The following is a 22,796-nucleotide window of genomic DNA, read 5'->3' as shown; positions in this document are numbered from 1 at the left end:
GCGACAATTTGGAGCCCTCTCTGGATATAAAGTGAAACCCATCTAAAACTGAAGCTTTGCCCATTAACATCCCGGAAGATATGGTAACACTGTTTAAATCTAGCTATAAATATTCCTGGAAAACAATCGCGTTGAAATACTTGGGGATAAACCTCACCCCATCTTATAAAACACTATATGAACAAAATTTCCCAAAGTTGTTTCATGAGATCCGATCTCTACTAGCTAGGTGGAATGGTCTACCACTATCTTTCTTTGGTACAATAGCATCTGTCAAAATGACAGTGTTACCCAAATTAATGTACCTCTTTGAAGTTCTCCCAATTCCGGCACCCATGAAGGTGCTTAAATCACTGCAAGCCTCCCTTATCCGCTTTGTATGGGCGCAGAAGCGACACAGAGTAGCTAAATCTGTCTTGCTATCGCATAAGTCGAAGGGAGGACTATCCATGCCTGACCTAATAAAATACTACTGGGCGGCACACTTGAGGCGCATCCCAGCATGGTCACAACTCTGGGCCTATTCAAAATGGATGGAAATCGAAAAATGATGGCTCACCCCAATTCATATTTATGGTCTCAGAAGCCCATTTCCCCTCGTACTCCGATGTTAGGCCCTATAGCGTTCACACTAAACATATGGAACACTTGTAGGGCTAAATTCCCACTTGCTTTGCAGGTCTCCTCACTGCAATCTTTTCTTTACAACCCGGAAACAGAGGACTTTATGACAGGGAGGGCTGTGAGGCCGTGGCATGAGAAGTGCCTGTTCCTATTTGCGGATATAGTAGACCACATGACCCTAAAAATTCTCCCCTTCAAACAGCTCCAGGATAAATATAGCATCCTGCAATCTTCTCACCTCCATTACCTGCAAATACGCCACTTTCTTCAAACTGAGTAAAACAGATAAAGTCTCCAAATATTCGAATATGTATGCAAAACAACGACACATACCGCAGGACTAATCTCTGCCATATATTTGTTATTGTTACATCCTGACCCAAAGGCTCTTCCATCTCACCCGTTTATGGCTATAAGTGGGAGGAAATAATGGGGACCCCAATTCCACAAGAGACTTGGCAGCGAATATGGCAATATGCAGCTCAGACCTCCTTGTGTACAACATACAAGGAAAATCAATACAAATTGTTGCTCCACTGGCATCACACCCCTGCCTCCTTGCATCAAATATTTCCTAATGTAATCATATGATTGCTTGTTCATGTCCCATGGTGGATCAAGTAAAAAATGTAAAAAAAAATGTTTTTCAATAAAAAATAACTTTATAAATCACTAAAAATGCCCATAAGCCCCAAAACATATAAAGAGACATAGAACGCTCAAAATAGTCTAAATCATAACACAAACCCCACATATATAGTATCACCGCGTCCGTAACAATCCGTAGAATTAAACTAGATAACAATTGAAACCGTACGATGAACGCCGTAAAAAAACTTTAAAAACCCACCAAAAATTATTATTTTTACCTATTATATCCCACTAAAAATGCAATAAAAAGTGATCAACAAAACATATGTACTCCAGAATGACCCTGCTGCAAAGTACAACATGTCCCGCAAAAAAACAAGCCATCAACCAGCTCTGTAGCCAAAAACGTAACAATGTTATGCCACTTGGAAGACGGCGATGCAAAAATTATATTTTCCCCCACATTAGGGTTTTATTTGGCAAATTTAGTAAAACAGAAAAAATATTCATGTTGGTATCCCTGTAATCGCATCGACCCATAGAATAAAGATAGCATGAGTATTAGGCTATACGGTGAACACGATAAAAAAAAGTAAAAAATCCAGTGCAGAATTGATGCTTTTCTACTCGTGACCTAAAAAAAAAAAGTTCCTAAATTTTCAACAATAGGTGATACCAACCCCAAAATGGTAACACTGAAAAAAAACCATCTCATCCCGCAAAAAAAAATGCCGTCACATGGCCCCAATAACAAAAAAGCGAAAATTTTATAGTCTTCAAAAGGGGCCAATGAGGAAACTAAAATCCTGGCAGCTGCAGGGTGCTCCTTCCATTCTGCGCCTCACTGTGTGCCCATAACACAAGTAACAACCACATGTGGGGGGTCTCTGCACTCAGGAGAAATTATAGAACAAATTGTATGGTGGGTTTTTCCTTTTAATCTTTTGGAAATGTGTAAATTTTAGGGCTAAATGATCGTTTAACTGACATAATTTGACCTTTCTAACTAAATTTCACCTCCATTTTGATTCAATTACTATGAAGATCTCAAGGGGTTAACAATCTTCGTAAAAGCTGTTTCTGATAGCTTGAGGGGTGCAGATTTGAAAATGTTGATTATATAGGGGGGTTTTAATGCTAAATATGTAAAATTTCATACAGTATTTATCCCCAAAATAGTCATTTCTGAAAATACGGAAAATCGCTATTCGATTTGTAAGCCGCGTGACGTCAAAATTAATTATCCAAACATTTCAAAAATTATTAAAATGTAAAGTAGACTTTTGGTAAATGTAAATCTGCTAATTATTTAGGTGGTAAATCTGCATGAAAACGCGATTTCGAATTTCGTAAATGGCTTTTTTTTAAATCTAAAAATTAATAATTTTTTTATTAAAGTTTTTTGCGTTTATTTACAAAATAATCAGCCAAAATTTACCACTAAAATGAAGTACAACATGTGGTGAAAAAACGGCCTTAGAATCGTTTAGATAAGTAACAGTGATGAAAAGTTATAACCATATAAAGAGTTGCAGGTCAGAATCCAAAAAAGCCTTAGGGGTATTCTCGTCTGGGCATTCACATTCAGTTTCACTAATCTTCCATTTAGAAACATTTCTTCAATTGGATGTTATTAAAAAAATGTTCCTGTGTGAAGATAATTTCTCATAAATGTAGCCATGGTGTCCCTTAGAAACGAGATGGCTTCCTCGGTTACAACCACGTCACACTCTGGCAGCGGTGGCCAGACATGCTGTATTGAGTCCTGTCTGACCTCCTGGATTCAGCGATCATTACCACAGGACGGCTGTGGGACATGCAGTAACTCCCGGACATTTCATATACAAAAACCTTTTGTTTCTTTGTGTAATCCCTCCAGCAGAGGTGGCCGTACCCGAGGAAGCCATCTCGTTTCTAAGGGACAACATGGCTACATTTATGAGAAATTATCTTCACACGGGAACATTTTTTTTAACCCCTTCACGCTCCGTGACGGATATATCCGCCACGGAGCTGTGAAGGTTGTATGAAGAAGGCTCACGGGCTGAGCCTTCTTCATACAGAGATGGGCTTTGCTGCATATCGCAGCAAAGACCCATCGCTATCACCCGCGGTCGGTGCTTGCACCGATCGCGGGTGTTAACCTTTTCTTTGCCGTCGGCAAAGTCGCCGGCGGCACTTTAAATTTGGCGGCGCGTGGACGCCGCCATCTTACCTCCGATTGCCGCTCCCCCGAACGTCATCGGGGGGCGGCGATCGGTTGCCATGGTAGCCTTGGGTCTTCGTTTGACCCGAGGATACATGGCTTCTGCATATGCATTACAATGAGCCTGTGGCTCATTGTAATGTATAGTGAGCAGAAATGCCATATACTGCGATACAGCAGTATTGCAGTATATGGCAGGAGCGATCAGACCATCTAGGGTTAATGTACCCTAGAGGGTCTAAGAAATAGTGGGAGAAAAAAGAAAAAAAAAAAAAAGTTTAAAAAATGTAAAAAAATAATAAAATATTAAAAGTTCAAATCACCCCCCTTTCCCTAGAACTGATATAAAATATAATAAATAGTAAAAATCACAGACACATTAGGTATCGCCGCGTCCCAAAATGCCCGATCTATCAAAATATAAAAACGGTTATTGACGACGGTGACCTCCGGAACGGCAAATGGCGCCCAAATGTCCAAAACGCGACTTTTACACCTTTTTAGATGACATAAAAAATGTAATTAAAAATGATCAAAATGTCGCACAGTCCTCAAAACAGTAGCAATGAGAACGTCGGCTCATTTCGCAAAAAATGACACCTCACCTTTTTTCTTTTTTGTACACATTCGTTTAATTTTTGAAAATGTATTAAAACGCAATAAAACCTGTATAAATTTGGTATCACCGCGATCGCACGGAACCTAAGAATAAAGTAGAGGTGTTATTTGGAGCGCAGAGTGAAAGTCGTAAAAACTGAGCCCACAAGAACATGACGCACATGCAGTTTTTTCAATTTTTCCACATTTGGAATTTTTTTGCGGCTTCCCACTACATGGCATGGAATAATAAATAACATCATGGGAAAGTAAAATTTGTTACGCACAAAATAAGCCCTCAGACAGCTCTGTACACGGAAAAATGAAAAAGTTATGGATTTTTGAAGATGGAGAGCGAGAAATTAGCGAAAATACCCTGCGTCCTTAAGGGGTTAATAACATCCAATTGAAGAAATGTTTATATATGGCAGATTTATCAAACTGAATGTGAATGCCCAGATGAGAATACCTCTTTAAGCTACTAAATGGCTGTGTACTTAAGGGGTTAAGTAGGTACAGCTGACCTGTTCTGTATGTGAGCTCGAGGCCCCAATCAGTGCAGCAGCCGTACACAGTCTCTACCTGACCTGATTCTGCTTCTCTTTAGCAGGGTCAATGTAAAATTCTTAAAGGAAACCTACCACTTTCCAATAGTTCTTCTAAGCATCTGGATATGCTGGAGCATACCTTCGCCAAGCGCGTACCACCATGCGCTGAAGCTGCTTCCAATATAAAGATTACTAAAGTGTTTAAAAGCATTACAGCGGTTTATGAACATAACGAAACATGCTCCGGCACCAGCTCACCCTGATTTGATGCTTAAAGTACTATTGGAAAGTGGTAGGTTTCCTTTAACAACCTGCTGCAAGGTTATATGTGGAAGTGCTTATATCAGTGACTTGGCGCTCAGCGTCCGATATATCCGACACAGAGCTGATGCCGGCATCGGGATACACTGGGTGTCGGCTGTAATTCATAGCCGACACCCCAGTGTAACACCCGCAGTCGGAGTCTGCTGTTGTGGAAACAGTAAAAAAGTAAAAATAAATAAAGCAATAAATCATTAAAAATGACCATAGCCCCATAACATATAAAGAGACAATTAAAACAAGTCTAAATCATAACACAAACCCCACATGCATAGTATCACCACGTCCGTAGCAACCTGTAGAATAAAAGTAAATCATTATTGAACCCGCACGATGAACGCCGTAAAAAAAAAAAAAACGATTGAATCCAACAAAAAATGCAATAAAAAGTGATAAAAAAAACATGTACCGTATATACTCGAGTATAAGCCGACCCGAGTATAAGCCGAGGCCCCTAATTTTACCACAAAAATGGGAAAACCTATTGACTCGAGTATAAGCCGAGGGTGGGAAATGCATTGGTCACAGCCTCTCCAGTTTGTAGCCAGCCAGGCTCTGCCCCAGTGTATGTAGCCTGCCAGCCCCTGCCCCAGTGTATATAGCCTGCCAGCCCCTGCCCCAGTGTATATAGCCTGCCAGCCCCTGCCCCAGTGTATATAGCCTGCCAGCCCCTGCCCCAGTGTATATAGCCTGCCAGCCCCTGCCCCAGTGTATATAGCCTGCCAGCCCCTGCCCCAGTGTATATAGCCTGCCAGCCCCTGCCCCAGTGTATATAGCCTGCCAGCCCCTGCCCCAGTGTATATAGCCTGCCAGCCCCTTCCTCGACGTGCAGCACAACAATACCGGATGGATCGCACAGAAGATCTACGGGTGCCGCCAGAAAGGCGAATTTTGATTTATTTTTTTGACTCGAGTATAAGCCGAGTTTGGGGTTTTCAGCACATTTTTTGTGCTGAAAAACTAGGCTTATACAAAATGATACTGGTGCAAAGTACAACATGTCAACCAGCTCCATAGCCAAAAATGTTATGCCACCTGGAAGACGGCAATGCAAAAATTATAGATTTTTCTCCACATTAGGGTTTTATTTGGCAAATGTAGCAAAACGTAAGAAAAAAATATTCAAGTATGGTATTCCCATAATCGTATTGAACCCTTAGAATAAAGATAACATGATTATTAGGTTAATCGGTTACCACACAAAAAGGTAAAAATCCAGTAAAGAATTGATGCTTTTCTGCTCCTGCCCCCCCCCAAAAAAAAACAGTTCTTAAATTTTCAACAATGGGGATACAACCCGAAAATGGTAACCCTGGAAAAAGCATCTCATCCTGCAAAAAAATATGCCATCACAGGAAATGTGTACATTTTAGGGCTAAATGAACATATCACCGGCAAAATGTGACCATTCTAAATTTCACCTCCATTTTGATTCAATTACTATGAAGATCTCAAGAGGTTAACAATCTTCCTAAAAGCTGTTTGATAGTTTGAGGGTTGCAGATTTGAAAATGGGTTAGTTTTCTTTTGTACATGTGCCATTGATGCCTTCATCCATGGATTAAGAGCCAGCATTTTTGTAAAAAAAAAAAATACTTTTATTAATTTTCTATTTCAGTCATGGAGGTGGGTAGCTGCAGTACACAGTCAAGCTATCCTCTTCACTGACACTGTTGATTTCTTTTCACACCACAGCCAGAGTCCCCACTTTTCTGAGGGATTTTTTTGATGATCTAGCAGAGCCTGAACGCCAAAGGAATTTCTTTTGCCATTAGTAGTGTCATCCACAGTGAGGAGAGGGATAATATATTTATTTTAACTGATCAACCATGAGCAAAGATATTCCACACCTGAATATAGTCTTTCATGGTGGCTACTAATTTATTGCTAGATACAGTGAAACAGGTTTTTTTTTTTTATACTTGATAAGATTTTAGTTGCTGCACTTATTTTCAGAAGGCAAAGATATCAGCAGTACGGCTATTCATGCATTTCTATTATTTCTTTAACCAAAGAATCATATGACTTGGAGTTTCATTCAAAGCATTTTGCACTAACAGTTTCTATTTTTGAACAGTCTTATGACACTGTCTGCGAGTAGAGATGATATGTCATGAGGCTCCAAGTAAAAATGAGGCTTTAACTCTTCGCGTATGATATGTTTTTTGAGACTGTGTGTAATATAACTGTATAATGATCAATTAATCTTTAGCGTTTGACAGTTAATAGCCTATTATGTGTAGCAGAACACTGATCAATAATAGGTGCACTTCGGGAAGGAATCCAACTCCCATATAATATTCAAATATAATTTCAAGCACACATGATATATAGCTTAACCCCTTAAGGACAAAGCCACTCTAGGGCTTTAAGACCAAGCCAGATTTTTTTAGAACCTCTGCCCTGTGTCACTAGAAATGGTTACAACCTTCAAATGCTTTAACTGTTTGACGGCCCAAGGCGATATAGATTGTCCTTATTATCGGGCCGTTACCGCATAAGGACAATCTATATCGTCTTAGGATCCCCTCACACTATCAGTATGCCAGCGCGATCCGCAGCAGGAGACCTGCTGTTACATATTGGAGATATTAACTGTTAAATTGCAGTCGGGAGTGATTTATTTATTTTTAAATATAAAAATTGTACCTGAAATTCTCACTTTTATCGTGAATGTCTCCCTGACACCTAGAAACACAAATTTGGATTAATTGAAAGATTATCCTCTTTCATAGGAAATAAGTGTGTTTCTAGGTTCCACAGATGCAAAGCAATAGCCCTCTGATGTGAGGACATATCACATACTGTACATACCAAAAGTTTGGACATACTTTCTCATTCAAAGTTTTTGGTATTTTCATGACTATAAAAATTGTAGATTCACAATGAAGGCATCAAAACTATGAATTAACACATGTGGTATTATATTCTTAACAAAAACATGTGAAACAGAAAAGGTTTTCACATCACAGGTGTGCCCTGTCAGGTTTAATAAGTGGGATTTTTTTGCTTTATAAATGGGGTTGGGACCATCAGTTGTGCTGTGCAGAAGTCAGGTGGATGCACAGCTGTTAGTCCTACTGAATAGCCATTTGTGTTATGGCTAGAAAAAAAAGTAGCTAAGTAAAGAAAAACGAATGCAAAAACCATCAAGTGCTACAAAGAAACTAACTCACATAAGGACCACCCCAGGAAAGGAAGACCAAGAGTCGCCTCTGCTGCAGAGGATAAATTCATAGTCGCCAGCTTCGGAAATCTCAGGTTAAGATTAGAGACCAGGTCAATGCCACAAAGTTCCAGCAGCAGACACCGAGACTCTACACTAACTGTTAAGACGAGACTGTGTGCAGCAGGCTTACATGGTAAAATAGCTGCTGCAAGAGACTTGTTTGGTCTTTGGTTCCAGCCTTTGTGCGACACAGAAGGCTGAGAGATGAGATCTCTCATTAACTCGCATCTAAAAATACTGTCTAAGGCACTGGCCATAAGACGAGCACAAGTGCTACCTTCACTGGTGAAAGAAAACCGGGTGGGCTTTTTGAGAGGAAGGGCGGCGATCACGAATGTCCGAAGAGTTCTGGTGGCGTTGTGCACTACAATGGAAAATCCTAAGGCGAACCCAGCTTTTGACAATCTATGCTGGTCTTGGATCGCATGTGCAAAAATAGAAATAGTTGGGGCTACTCAGCAAACACTTCCCACCTGCAGATGATTTCTAAAAGCTGTGCTGTTGGGTAGTTTAGAGTATCACTAAACAAGGGAAAATAGAAAATTCCAAAAAGTATCCACAGCACCAGCGTTCAGCACATCCTATTGGAGCTATATACAATATAAGGAAAGATATGTCTAAAATACTTTCTTTAACCCCTTAACGCTCTGCGCCGTAGCTCTACGGCGCAGAGGTATAAGGGATGTATGAAGAGGGCTCACGGGCTGAGTCCTCTTCATACAGAGGTGGGGGTTTTTGCATATTGCACAAAACCCCCACCGCTAATAACCGCGGTCGGTGCTTGCACCGATCGCGGCTATTAACCCCTTCAACGCCGCCGGCAAAGTCGCCGGCGGCGTTTAAAAGACGGCGGCGCGTGGGCGCCGCCATCTTTTTTCCGATCGCCACGCCCCCGAACGTCATCGGGGGGCGGCGATCGGTTGCCATGGTAGCCTCGTGTCTTCTTTTGACACGAGGCTATCTGGCAGCTGCAGATTCGTTACAATGAGCCAGTGGCTCATTGTAATGAATGTGCTGCAAAAATGCCATATATTGCAATACAGAAGTATTGCAGTATATGGTAGCAGCGATCTGACCATCTAGGGTTAATGTACCCTAGATGGTCTAAAAGATAGTGAAAAAAAAAATAAAAAAAAAAGTTTAAAAAATAAAAAAAATTAATAAAATATTAAAAGTTCAAATCACCCCCCTTTCCCTAGAACGGATATAAAACATAATAAACAGTAAAAATCACAGACATATTAGGTATCGCCGCGTCCCAAAATGCCCGATCTATCAAAATATAAAAACGGTTACAGACGGCGGTGACCTCCGAGGCGGGAAATGGCGCCCAAATGTCCGAAATGCGACTTTTACACCTTTTTACATAACATAAAAAATGAAATAAAAAATGATCAAAATGTCGCACAGACCTCAAAATGGTAGCAATGAAAACGTCGCCTCATTTCGCAAAAAATGACCCCTCACACATCTCTGTGCGCCAAAGTATGAAAAAGTTATTAGCGTCAGAAGATGGCAAAAAATTTTTTTTCTTTTTTGTACACATTCGTTTAATTTTTGAAAATGTATTAAAACACAATAAAACCTATATAAATTTGGTATCACCGCGATCGCACCGAACCAAAGAATAAAGTAAGCATATTATTTGGAGCGAAGAGTGAAAGTAGTAAAAACTGAGCCCACAAGAACGTGACGCACGTGCGGTTTTTTTTCAATTTTTCCACATTTGGAATTTTTTTTCAGCTTCGCAGTACACGGCATGTTAAAATAAATAACATTACGGGAAAGTAAAATTTGTTACGCACAAAATAAGCCCTCACACAGGTCTGTACACGGAAAAATGGAAAAGTTATGGATTTTTGAAGTTGGAGAGCAAGAAATGAGCCGGAAAACCCTCCGTCCTTAAGGGGTTAATATAAATCATAAAAAACATAAACAAGACCAGTATATGTTGCTACATACAGATGATTAATTACACAATCCACAATAAAAAGGAATATGCGGTCTTATGAGATCTTATTCCGTTGTAGGTAACTGTTCACATTCCAACCATCAAAAATTCAAAGCATTTTTAAAAGTCACATAGCATAAAATAAACAACATTCTCCACTTATTGCACTAATAATGTTTTCAAGTAATTTGCACTCTGGATAATATATTCACACTTGTAGTGTAGCCAGAGGTCGCACTAACATATTTCTAGAAGGGTAATAATACTCCTCTTACTATTTTTGAGGAGTATTTTTAGCCGGGAAGGAGTATGAAATTTTCAGTAATACAAGTATATAACTCATGGCTGTATATAATGTTGATAGACGCTAATTATATAAGAAAATCATGTGTCAGTATCTTCTGTGTTTTAAATAGCAAATTGAGGCAGTTATAGTGATGTTACATCATGCATTGCCCAGACTGGAGCTGACGCAACCAACCCCCCCAACCAAAGTCGCCGAGACCTCCCACCGCCACACTGCGGCCCGCCGAGACCTCCCACCGCCACACTGCGGCCCACGCCGCTGACACCAAACGTCCAGACTGCGGCTAACACACAATGTATCCCCCTCCCCATGTGACCAGACTGCAGCTGACACTGCAAATCCATGATAGTTGCTTTGTAAAATGCTTTTTTTTTTAAAAAATAAATTTTGGTTTATTTTTTTTGGTGTCTGTGTTGGGGGGAGGCGTGTTTTTTTTAGGTTTGTCTTTGTCATTTTTTACGTGTTTTTACTGTTTATGCAGTCCTGTTTCACACACCTCATGCCACCAGACACGCAGTCCCACGTAACATATACCTCATGCCACCTCAGCACCCGCCAGACACGCAGTCCTACGTAACACACCTGCCACCTCAGCACCCGCCAGACACGCAGTCCCACGTAACACACCTGCCACCTCAGCACCCGCCAGACACGCAGTCCCACGTAACATATACCTCAGCACCTGCCAGACACGCAGTCCTACGGAACACACACCTGCCACCTCAGCACCCGCCAGACACGCAGTCCTACGTAACACACACCTGCCACCTCAGCACCCGCCAGACACGCAGTCCTACGTAACACACACCTGCCACCTCAGCACCCGCCAGACACGCAGTAGTACGTAACACACACCTGCCACCTCAGCACCTGCCAGACATGCAGAGCTATGTAAAATACACCTCATGCCAACTCAGCACCTGCAAGCCATGCAGTCCCATGTAACATACAGGTCTTCCCTGACCTTATCACATCCACTCCTGTCAGGCCCCCTCACCTCCATACACTTGTATGCACACAGTACCTGTACACATTCTACTTGCAGCAGCCATTACAGCTTGACTTCCTGTGAGACTCTGTGGTAAGCCACACCCCTTTCCCAGAGGCTCCGCCCCCTCCCATGACATCACGGCTACCCGGAGCAGCTCCATTCTAGAGGCTACCAGCGCTGTAGTGTGTGCTGAGCAGTGCCGGCCCGCACGCTGTCATTATAATGTCCTGCACACCATTGCCAAGCGTACTTTTACGCATGGCAATTATTCTGGGGAGTAATGGCGCCTCATCATGCGTCTATGACGCTTGGTGAGGCGTTAATGCGATCTCTGAGTGTAACGTTCCTGTAAGCAGTGTCGTAACACTTCTTTTTTTTTTTTTTTTTTTTTTTTCACTTTTTGAAAAAATGTTGTAGTGTAGTGTCATTTATCAACAGATAAATTGCAACCTTGTGTCGTAAAGAATGTCCTGTGTAGTTTCCCAGTAGAGTTAAGCGCAGTGGTAGGAGCAGAATAATATTCACACAATACTTTGTTGAGATATAGTGCAATATGTTGTTGTATGTAGTTGGTGTATCAAACACCACAAGATCAATGATACATTCTCATATCGTACATATGTCAGCAACATATTTCTTTTAGTTGCAACAAAAAAATGGAGATGAGATGTGGTAACGTTACTCACGGCCCCTGCTAAGCACTTTGTGTAAGCGTGTATCTCCTTCGGCGTTGTCTCTGCTTGACTGCGCATGCGTGGAGGCCAATTGAATGGTTACGGAGCTCCGTTTCTTACGACATGCGGTTTCTGTTGAGAGTAATTCCAACTCCACAGCTCTCCCGGTTTGCTTTGGAGATCACGCTGTGTTTCCTCTTTTCAAAGAGCTTTACTTTTCTATGAAACACAAGTGTTGTGCGTGGGGAATAAAATGAATAAAAGTGGATTCAATGGAGACGTGCACTTGCTGCCAAACGCGTTTCAGAGGTTCTCCCTCCTTCCTCAATGGCTATTTTGCTAATCTTCCACCAATGACTTATTGACCCCGCACAAAATGGCCATCTTCGCGGATGACTTATTACTATTCATCACGCAACCGCGCACAACACTTCCATCGGTCATGTCAGAGTTTAAAATTTTTTCCGAGCTCTCTAATTTTAAAGTAAATCTCACTAAGTCCGAACTATTAAATGTCAACCTCCCTGATGACATGTTGGAAGATATAAAAACTGAGTTCCCCTTCCGCTGGGCTGAGGAGTCCATCACATACTTGGGAATAAAAATCCCAACAGATTTGTCTAATCTTTTTCAGATTAATTATCAGCCCCTCCTGACTACGCTAGAGAAGGAACTTCTTGCATGGAAGCGTCTACCGCTCTCCTGGTTCGGAAGGATTAGTGTAATTAAAATGGACATTTTGCCAAAAATACTCTACTTTTTCCAAACAATCCCCTTAAGCGTGAACACTCTTTTTTTTTTTTTTTTTTTTGCAGACTGAAGAGGGTGATCTCTGGCTTTATATGGGACTACTCCAGACCCCGAATGGCACACAATCTCCTTACCAGACCTAAAGAGTTAGGAGGGGCTGGCTTGCCTGATATAGGTCTTTACTATGAGGCCTCGTTGCTGGCTTGCCTGGCGGATTCGGTTTTGAGCTCGTCCTCTAGGCTCTGGGTGACATTGGAAGCCTCTTTAAACCCGACACCTTTTGATGGTGTCCCTTTGGCTCTCTGGCACCAATCAAGATTCATCCTCTCCCAGCACACCCTTATACAAGACACTCCTTAGCAGCTGGGACAAGATGAGGAAACAACATAAACTGACCTCCATACCCGGCCCTATGTCCCCAATATTTTTAGACCCTAGGTGCCCCTTGCGTGACCTGAACCCTTACCTTTTTGGACTTCCGTCGACTGCGGTGGTGCAGGTGCGACATGCACTAGAAGGCCGCGACATACACTCCCTGGAAGGGTGGTTCCCTATAGGCATGAGGGGCAGCAGATGGTTCATGGATAATCAATTGAGTAGTTTTATACAATCACTAGGTCCCCCACAATCCCTTACACAGGAATTGACATTTATAGAAGAAATATGTACAAATAAGGTTGCTCCTAGACATATGATCTCGACGGTTTACGGGTGGCTGCTGAGAGAGGGACAGGCTTGGGAGAAAACCTTGAATAAAACTTTTTCCGAAGAGGAGTGGGACAGGGCAGCTATCCTGACCCACAAATTATCTGTCTCGTCGCAAATCCAGGAGACAAATTTTAAAATTCTGTCATGGTGGTACCGAACCCCAATAAAGTTACATAAGATGTTCCCACTGGTGTCTGACGTCTGTTGGAGGTGTAATCGGGAACAAGGCTCTATGCTCCATATTTGGTGGGCTTGACCTGAGGTTAGGAACTTATGGGTGGCGGTTTTCGCATTCTACAATAAATTGTGGTCAGATAACATTACGCCACTTCCAGAGATTGGGCTATTGTCTATGATCCCTGGATCCCTCCAAGTGGGACCGTTTTTAGGGGAGTTCTAAGGGGGTCATAAGCCTTACCCCAGGGGACTTGGGCCGTGATTGATGCAGGGCATACTCTTCCTCGGTACCTCAGAGTCTCCATCCGGCTCTGTCTGCGGCTCAAGGAAGCCAAAGCCACGCGGTGTCGCCATCTTGCTGCTCCCAACCACACTCAGGAGTCGAATGACGACTTCCGGTGAGCTGAGTTGCACCACAAGTGACATCAGCGGCTCTTTGAAAACTGGCACTTGGCGCCAAATTTGAAAATGGCGCATGCTGATCTTCTAGGATTTTTCAACAGCTGGATGCCAGCACTGATTGTGCATGCTACACTGAGGTCTACTGAGATTGCCATCATTTGTTGCAGATCCGATCCTGGTATCCACATCTGACCTGGTGGGATGTAAGGGCTTATGGGCTTTTGCCCTTAAATAGATCCTAAAAAAATCTCTTCCTCCTTTTCACCAATTTCCTTATGAACGTCCAATCTCCATCTCTTTGGCAGGATCCTAAAGAGAAGAAAGCCAAAGAGAATGTGGACAAGCCTAACGAGGTTGAGAAAAAGAAAACAAAACAAGATGTAATATGTGTTATAATAAGCTACCAGCAGATTATGAAAAAAGGTATGCTTGGACTTTATTGAGGGGTTAATGCGTGAAGAAAAATCATTTATGGACTAAAAGAAGTTTCATTAAGAGCGAAATTCAGACTTCAGTAAGTAAATCTGTTTACGCATTTAATTCTGCAAATACAACCACCCTGCCATATCTCGGCAAAGACCCATCGCTAACACCCGTGGTCGGTGCTTGCACCAATCGCTGGTGTTAATCTGTTGTTTGCCGCCGGCAAAGTCGCTGATGGCACTTAACATGGGCGCCGCCATCTTACCCTCCATTGTCGCTCCCCCGAACGTCATTAGGGAGCGGTGATTGGTTGCCATGGTAGCCTCGGGTCTTCGTGAGACCCGAGGCTATCTGGTTTATGAGTATTCGTTACAATGAACCACTCTAGATGGTATAAGAAATTGTGAAAAACAAAAGCTTAAAAATGTAAAAAATTAATAAAATATTAAATGTTCAAATCAGCCCCCTTTCCCTAGAACTGATATAAAATAATAAATAGTAAAATCTATCAAAATACAAAAACTGTTATAACCGGCGGTGACCTCCGAGACGGGAAATGGCGCCCAAATGTCCGAAACGCGACTTTTACACCTTTCTACATAACATTATAAATGTAATAAATTATCAAAATGTTGCACAGTCCTGAAAATGGTAGCAATAAAAACATCGGCTCATTTCGCAAAAAATGACAAACCCCCCCACCCCCAGGTCCGGGCACCAAAGTATGAAAAAATTATTAGCGTCAGAAGATGGCAAAAAAATGTTTCTTTTTTTGTACACATTCATTTAATTTTTGAAAATGTATTAAAATGCAATAAAATCTATATAAATGTGGTATCACCGCGATCGTACCGAACCAAAGTATAGAGCAGAGGTGTTATTGGGAGCGAACAGTGAAGTGAAGTCGTAAAAACGGAGCCCACAAGAACGTGACGCACATGCATTTTTTTTTTTTTTCAATTTTTCCACATTTGGATTTTTTTTCCAGCTTCCCACTACATGGCAGGGAAAATAAATAACATTGTGGGAAAGTAAAATTTGTTGCGCTCAAAATAAGCCCTCACACAGCTCTGTAGACGGAAAAATGAAAAAGTTAAGGATTTTTGAAGATGGAGAGCGAGAAACGAGCGAAAAAACCCTGCGTCCTTAAGGAGTTAATAGAATCTTTGTCAGAAACTGACGATGAACAAGCTTCTACGTCTCATGCAGATTCATTTGAAATTGAACCACCTCCTTCTTCATCAGCAGCGACTAAGGTGGAGTCTAGATACATGTTTGTTTCAGAAGATCTAGAAACACTTCTTAAAGCTGTCCGAGATCTCATGATGATATTGAGGAGTCAAAAACCGTTCAGGATGAACTCTTTGGCATTTTAAGATCAAAGAAAAGGAGAGTCTTTCCTGTTAATGAGACATTGAAGGAGTTAATTCTAGAAGAGTGGAGGGAGCAGAAAATAGTATTTCATTGTCCCGAGAGTTTAAAAATTGGTTTTTGACATACAAGATTCTCGCCTTTGGAACAATCGCCCTAAAGTTGATATTCAGATGACGAAAATTGCAAAAAAGACAGACTTCCCGTTCGAAGACACAATACAATTGAAGGATACACTGGATAGGAAGGTAGATAGTCTTTTAAAAAAGGCCTGGGAATCGAGTAAGCTAAGCCTTATAGCTACAGAAAATATAGCTACAGCATCAGTGTCTTGCACAATGTTTTTCTGCTTGACAGAGCTGGAGAATCATATCAGAGGTGGAACTCCGAGAAGTACTTCTGGACACAATACCAACCATTAAGTCTGCTACTGAATTTATAGCCGACATATCGGCAGAATGTGTAACATTTTGTGCAAAACACTTTCTAATTCGACCAGGCATACATTATGGATTTACATTACAGTGGAGTGGTGACTTCTGTTCCAAATCTAAATTATGGCATCCCTTTCCAAGGAGAGTGTGTTTGGTCCAGAATTGGATGCAATCCTTGACAAAGCAGCGGATAAAAAAGGTTTTCCAGAATTCAACTGTTCCGAGAAAGCAGCTCTTATAAAGGAAAAGGGAAACAAGGAAGAAGGAGTCATGCAAAAGGAGGAAAAGGATTCTTGCTCGGCTCCAGCAATGCAACACAGCCATTAAGAAAGCAATGAAGCCAGAGTGGGGGGAAGACTCCTGGGATTCTACCTCAGTGGTCCCAGATAACGACAAACGCCTGGGTCTTGAATATCCTGGAGAATGGCTCCAAGTTGGAACAGCTCTTCCTCCCCAAAACCTATAGTGACCAAACCTCATTTCTTTAAAATATGGGATCTGTGGCTGAAGCTTTACCCAACTACCTGTTAACACCCCAGGAAGGAATAACAGTCCCTTGACATCATATTATACTAACTGTCACTTTCATTACTTTGACATGCTCAATGCCACTACTTAAAGGAATCATCTGTCTCAAAGACTGAAAGTCTAGTTGTGAAAATTGGTATTCGTTTCTAGCATAGGTAATTGTTCTGTTATAAGACATAAGTTCTGAAAAATACACATTGCACCTCTTTCCATTTTGTCTGTTCCAACAAGATTTGTGTTTTAGTCTGTGAAATCTAGATATATGCTTGTATTGCTTATCACTTAATAAAAAGAATTGGGAACAATCTGTCCTGCAAGAATCTGGTTGGAAGTTGGTGGTATATAGACTTTTGATTAAAGGCAAAAGGTGTAGTAAGTGACAGTGCGGTCTTGTGTTTTAATGCAGTATACTCAGTTAAGACCGAAACGACAGGCTAACACTTTGTCAATCTTATTATCGTACTCACAGAACAATTCTTGGGTTCACCTTTAGCGGTCTCTCAGTTCTGGTGAAACTTTGTATCATCATATATACGTTTTGTGACATGTAAGGTGGGCTGTAATTGGTTTGCTAGTTCTAACCCTTGTAGCTGGGTCTCCAGGGAGTTATGAATTTTTGTACGGCTGTTAATTTAAAGGGGTATTCTCGTCTGGGCATTCACATGCAGTTTCATTAATCTTCCATATATACACATTTCTACAATTAGATGTTATTAAAAAATTGTTCCCGTTTTGAAGATAATTTCTCATAAATGTAGTCATATGGTCCCTTAGAAACAAGACTGTGTCCTTGGATGCGACCACCTCTGTTGGAGGGATTGCCCAAAGAAACAAAAGTTTGTGGTATATGAAATGCCCAATTGTTCCTGTACAGCCGTCCTGTGGTAATGATTGCTGACGCCAGGTGGTCAGACAGGACTCAATAGTACATGTCTGGCCACCGCTGCCAAAATATGAGCTGGTCATATCCGAGGAAGCTATCTAGTTTCTAAGGGTCAACATGGCAACATTTATGAAAAATTATGTTCACATAGGAACTTTTTTTTTTTAGAATATCCAATTAAAGAAATGTTTACATATGGCAATTGAATTTAATTAAATATGAATGCCCAGATGGGAATACTACTTCAATAATGGTGAAATTGGCATTATGATCTGAGTAGGAGGAATGGTATACAGTGGGGGAAATTAATATTTGACCCCAGGCCGATTTTGCAAGTTTTCCCACCTACAAAGAATGGAGAGGTCTGTAATTTTTCTAGGTATGTTTCAACAGTGAATAAAAAAAAAAAAAAAATTCTTTTTGTACTTTCTATTGCATGACCTGCTTTGTAAAGAATTGTTAGACAAAATCAAATATGAACTCTATGATATCTATGGTGGTGAGTTGTGTTTTTCAAATATGTACCTCTGGATAATGAAAGGAATCCAGAAATAACCACATATATACTCTTTAAAAAAAATATTGCCAAACTTTTATATATACAACAATTACATTGCTGGATACATTGCTGTTAACGTTGCGCCTGGAAATGTATGCATTAGCAATGGAATCTCCTTCTCAGCTGTTGTTTCGTTTGAAACGCATGAGTTAACACCACGTATAAACGCACCATTACAGCCTTACAGAGACTGCCAATTAAGGCTGCCGAGTGGGCTTGTGGCAACATATAGCCATTGACTTTCCACTAGGGCAGTGGTGGCGAGCCTATGGCACGGGTGCCAGAGGTGCCACTCGGAGCCCTTTCTGGGCACCCGGGCCATCGCCCCAGCACACCAGACAAAACTCAAAGAATCTTCCTGCAGTTCCAAGCAACTTAAAAGATGCTGCTTTCAGTCATATTTTAATACTTACTTCGCTATTTTGGACTGTAGAAAGAGGCAGAATGAATAGACAGGGCTGAATTATCTTCGGAGGACCTCATGCTGGTCCCTGCAGGTCTACAAAGAAGAAAGAAGCTAAAATGATGCAAATTTTCCATCCTTCTACTGTGTTGCTGCCCTCAGGAGGGCAATATGATTGTTTAAGAACAGGGAGCAGTAAGTTACTGCTTTAATTTTTGGTTGGCACCTTGCGATAAATAAGGGGGGTTTTGGGTGTCTTTTTGGGCACTCGGCCACTAAAAGGTTCGCCATCACTGCACTAGGGGGATTCTTGGAAAATATGCCAAGTTTTCCAGGATGTGGTAAGGAAAACTTTGCCTCTTTTTTTACCTTTATGATATGATGTGGAATTAAAACCAAATTAGCATATCTATAACAGAAAGAACAGCTTCCCAACTGAAGATAGCACTGTTTCGTCCTGGTTAGGTCTCTTCAGTACATTGTATGGAACTGGATTGGCTGAGTGAGAGGCTTTTGACTAGGGTCGGGAAGTAAAAGTTCTCCTTACAGAGAATGCCAATTAAGGCCGCCGTGCAAGCATGTGGAGATTTATAGCCATTGCATATTTTTCCAGACTCTCCCTAGTGGATCATCAAAGTTTTCCAGGATGAGGGAAAACCCTCTCACTCAGCCAAACTAGTTCCCTATGCTTTATTTAAGAGACCTAATCAGGTTGAAACCATGCCATCTACAGTTGTGAATCTGTTCCTTCTGGAATAGATATACTGGTTTGGTTTTAATCCCACATAATGTCGTTAGGCTTATTTAAAGGAAACCTACCACTTAGTATGGCAGGGGTAAGCTGTAAGTACCGAGCACCAGCTCAGGGTGAGCTGGTGCCGGTACTTACTTTCGTTAGTGTTAAAACCGCGGTATCGCGGTTTTAACACTTTTTAAACTTTAGGGCAGAAGACACTTCGGCGCTGCGTGCGCACGATCGTGCGCGCGCCTCCATAGGAAATAGCGGAGATGTTGCGCACGCACGCTCGCGCGCAGCGCCGAAGCCCCTTCTGCCCTAAAGTTTAAAAAGTGTTAAAACCGCGGTTTTAACACTAACGAAAGTAAGTACCGGCACCAGCTCACCCTGAGCTGGTGCTCGGTACTTACAGCTTACCCCTGCCATACTAAGTGGTAGGTTTCCTTTAAGGTCATGATTGATGTGCAATATGGCTAAATGGCATGGTTTGCCTTATCCAAAACTTGGCATAGTTTCCCAGCCTTTTGATACTAATGGCTTATGCACCTATGTGACATCACATGACCATGGACAGATTTGTGTCAACTGCAAGTAAACCTAGGCACTCTAAAATGGATAGCAAGTGGAGATCATGAAACCGTGAGGAAATGATTCAGAAAGTATATTGGAAAACTCTATAGCTTTTCCTTACACAATGTCCATTATTTGCTAAAAGTGTACAACCTCTTTAAATGAAATTTACCACCAGTGCTTTTCTAGGGTTATTTTATTTAATTTATTTATTTTACCTTATAAAGGTATTAGCCTGCTCGTTCTTTATTATAGTGACTTATATTTATGTAAATGTGGCTGTAGTACTGTGGGGACCACTTCTTTTACGCGATCTGCAACCTAGCAGGGATTAACAGAGGGCTGTACAAATAAGAGCCCAAGGCTTCACCTGTTGTCAGCCGTACTTCTGTGGCCAGATCGCAGCCACATTAGAAGTCAAAGGCACCCAGTCACAGTTCTGCAAGCATACACTGTCTCAAAGCATCATGACCTACCCGGGCAGCCACAAAGTTTTCCGTGAAGTGGGGAGGGTTGAGGAGCGTTCACTCCCCTGTCTATTGATAAATCTGCCCCAGTTTGATGTTATTTTTTAAATATTTGAACCCTATATTTTTTTTTCTTCTCCAGATTCATCATGAATCCTTACTGCAACGACATTGCTAGAGAATTTTTAGCTGATGTTAATAAACTTTGTAGTGCTGAAGGAGAGCTCAAGGATGATGAAGAGGAGGAAAGCCATATAACGGGACTTATGGAATACTTAATGAATGGACGAGGACAATTGTTACTTGGTATACTTGATAAAATTGTTGATGAGGTATGTTCTACGAGCTAAATATTTTTTTGAGCTGTACAATATGTTGCATAAAGACACATAACAATAAGTTTGTTTCAAAATATTCTTTATATACTTGAGTATAAGCCGACCCAAATATAAGCTGAGGCCCCCAATTTTATCTCACAACGCTGGGAAAATCTATTGACTATAAGCCTTGGGTGGAAAATGCATTGGTCACAGCCTACACCCAGTATATAGCCCGCCAGTGCCTGCCCCCCCCCAGTTTATATATAGATCCTATTTGAGAAAAAAATAAAACCATAAAAATTAACAATAGAAACAGCAAATTGCTCAAATGGGGCAGGACACCAAAAATGTAAAACTATTTCACTCAAAAAGCAAGCATTACCGAAAGCAAGAATATTGTGAGCACATAGTACTTAAAAAGTATGTAAAGTTTATTGATTACACTTAAAAATAGAACATCACATAAACATAGATGGTTACATGGCAAAACCATAAAGGAGCTGGAAAGCAAGCATGTACAATATGCATTGGGTGTAAAGTGCATAGTGCAGAGCCTAAAATGCAATACATCATATGCAGATCAAAATTAATGGTTAGAGCTCAGAGTAAAATGATGGAGTATACCTGAGAATAGAACGTATTGGAGCGCATAAAGGGAGAGCTGCCCAGCACCACCCCCAACACTCGTTTCGTCCGCACACGACTCTGTCAAGGGGTGGTGCTAAAGCGAACGCCAAAGGATTAAATTACAGGAGCTGACGAATGGAAAAAAACATACACACCTGCACCAGTTAATAAGGAGAGGAGGTGGAATATAGAAGTAGGGCGCATGGTCCGTGGCTTGTGCGACCGTGCAGGAGGGGGGCGGGACAGACCCATCACCCGGAGCAGCCACATGATCCGGATGATGTAGCGGCCACCGGGCATGCAGTGAACAAGGTAATGGTGATGAGGTGAATCACAAATGTGTACATAAAAATACAGTTGCAACAGATCTATAAATAATGATAGCAATGATGATAATAGATGGTCATAAGTGTCAAGATGATTGTGCAATGTGAGAGACACATTACGAAGGCAAAAAGCTCCAAGCCTCCTTGGGCTGTTAATGCAGCATTTAAAAAGGCCTTGATAGGCCTTCCCATTTGAGGGTCTCAAACTTTTGATTCTTGGGGCCCAGGGATTAATTCAGAGACTGGGAAGCAATAGCACAATTCTTCCCCCGAACCATCATAGGCATCACCCTGCTCCTACACTTCGAGCCACCCTGCAAGGTTACTGGGATTTGGCATCTCCTCCATGCTGTCCATGTCCCTCCTTGTTGAAAAGGCCACCATTCAAGATCATGCTCCAAAACGCCCCATCCTTCAGGTCCGTTATGGCCTGCAGGCAAGGAGTTTAAGTTGGTCCGTGTGGGCGATGCCTGGATTAGGGAGGTTGTGTATGCAAAATAGATCTTGGTCCTTCGCACAGGTCATTTTTTCCTGTTGCCGGTTTCCTGGTTTTTTTTTTTTTATGGCTATTCAGAACCCTTATCCTTCAGGTCATGGTTTCTGTACTAACTTCAGAATGTTTCCAAGGAACCTATTTCACCGATTTGTTGTCCCCAAGAAGGATGGATCCCTCAGACCCATCCTGGATCTCAAAAGATTGCAAAACAGTACCATATGCTCAATTCCACGCGTTTGAACAGATCCCTCCTTTACCTCGACCACTTGATCCTCTTTCCCTGCTTCATTCTCAGGGCTTGAAATGATGGGTGTCCTCCCCAGTATTTTACTTGTGGAACGCCCTCCCCGCCCGCCCTTCATTGGCAGGTGAAAACCACAGATGCCAGCCTTTCTGGATGGAGAGCAGTGTTCCAGAATCAGAGAGAGATTGTGGAGACCATGCTACCAATCATCATAGCGAGGGCCATCTTTTTCTCATGTTTAATCATTGGACCTTCCTTCTCAGGAACCACACTGTGCAAAGTAACAACTGCAGATTCTTGGCCCATTTTAAAGGGGTTGTATGGTCCCTGAAC

The 22,796-nt window shown here is 41.7% G+C and overlaps 1 protein-coding gene across 3 annotated transcripts in view; it reads left to right on the top strand.

The window, feature by feature from the left end:
- Nucleotides 1-22,796, top strand: part of LYST (lysosomal trafficking regulator) — a 511,246-nt gene that overhangs the window by 8,209 nt on the left and 480,241 nt on the right. For all 3 annotated transcript variants that reach the window (XM_072141114.1, XM_072141113.1, XM_072141115.1), the window contains exon 2: nucleotides 20,593-20,782. In XM_072141114.1, coding sequence (XP_071997215.1) covers nucleotides 20,600-20,782 — 183 coding nt within the window. In that variant the 5' untranslated portion in view covers nucleotides 20,593-20,599. The remainder of the gene's footprint in view (nucleotides 1-20,592; nucleotides 20,783-22,796) is intronic.

Source organism: Engystomops pustulosus, chromosome 3 (assembly GCF_040894005.1).
Source record: "Engystomops pustulosus chromosome 3, aEngPut4.maternal, whole genome shotgun sequence".
In the NCBI taxonomy this organism is placed as follows: Eukaryota; Metazoa; Chordata; class Amphibia; order Anura; family Leptodactylidae; genus Engystomops; species Engystomops pustulosus.
Note: the sequence above shows the minus strand (reverse complement) of the source record. Positions and strands in the feature narration are given on the sequence as shown.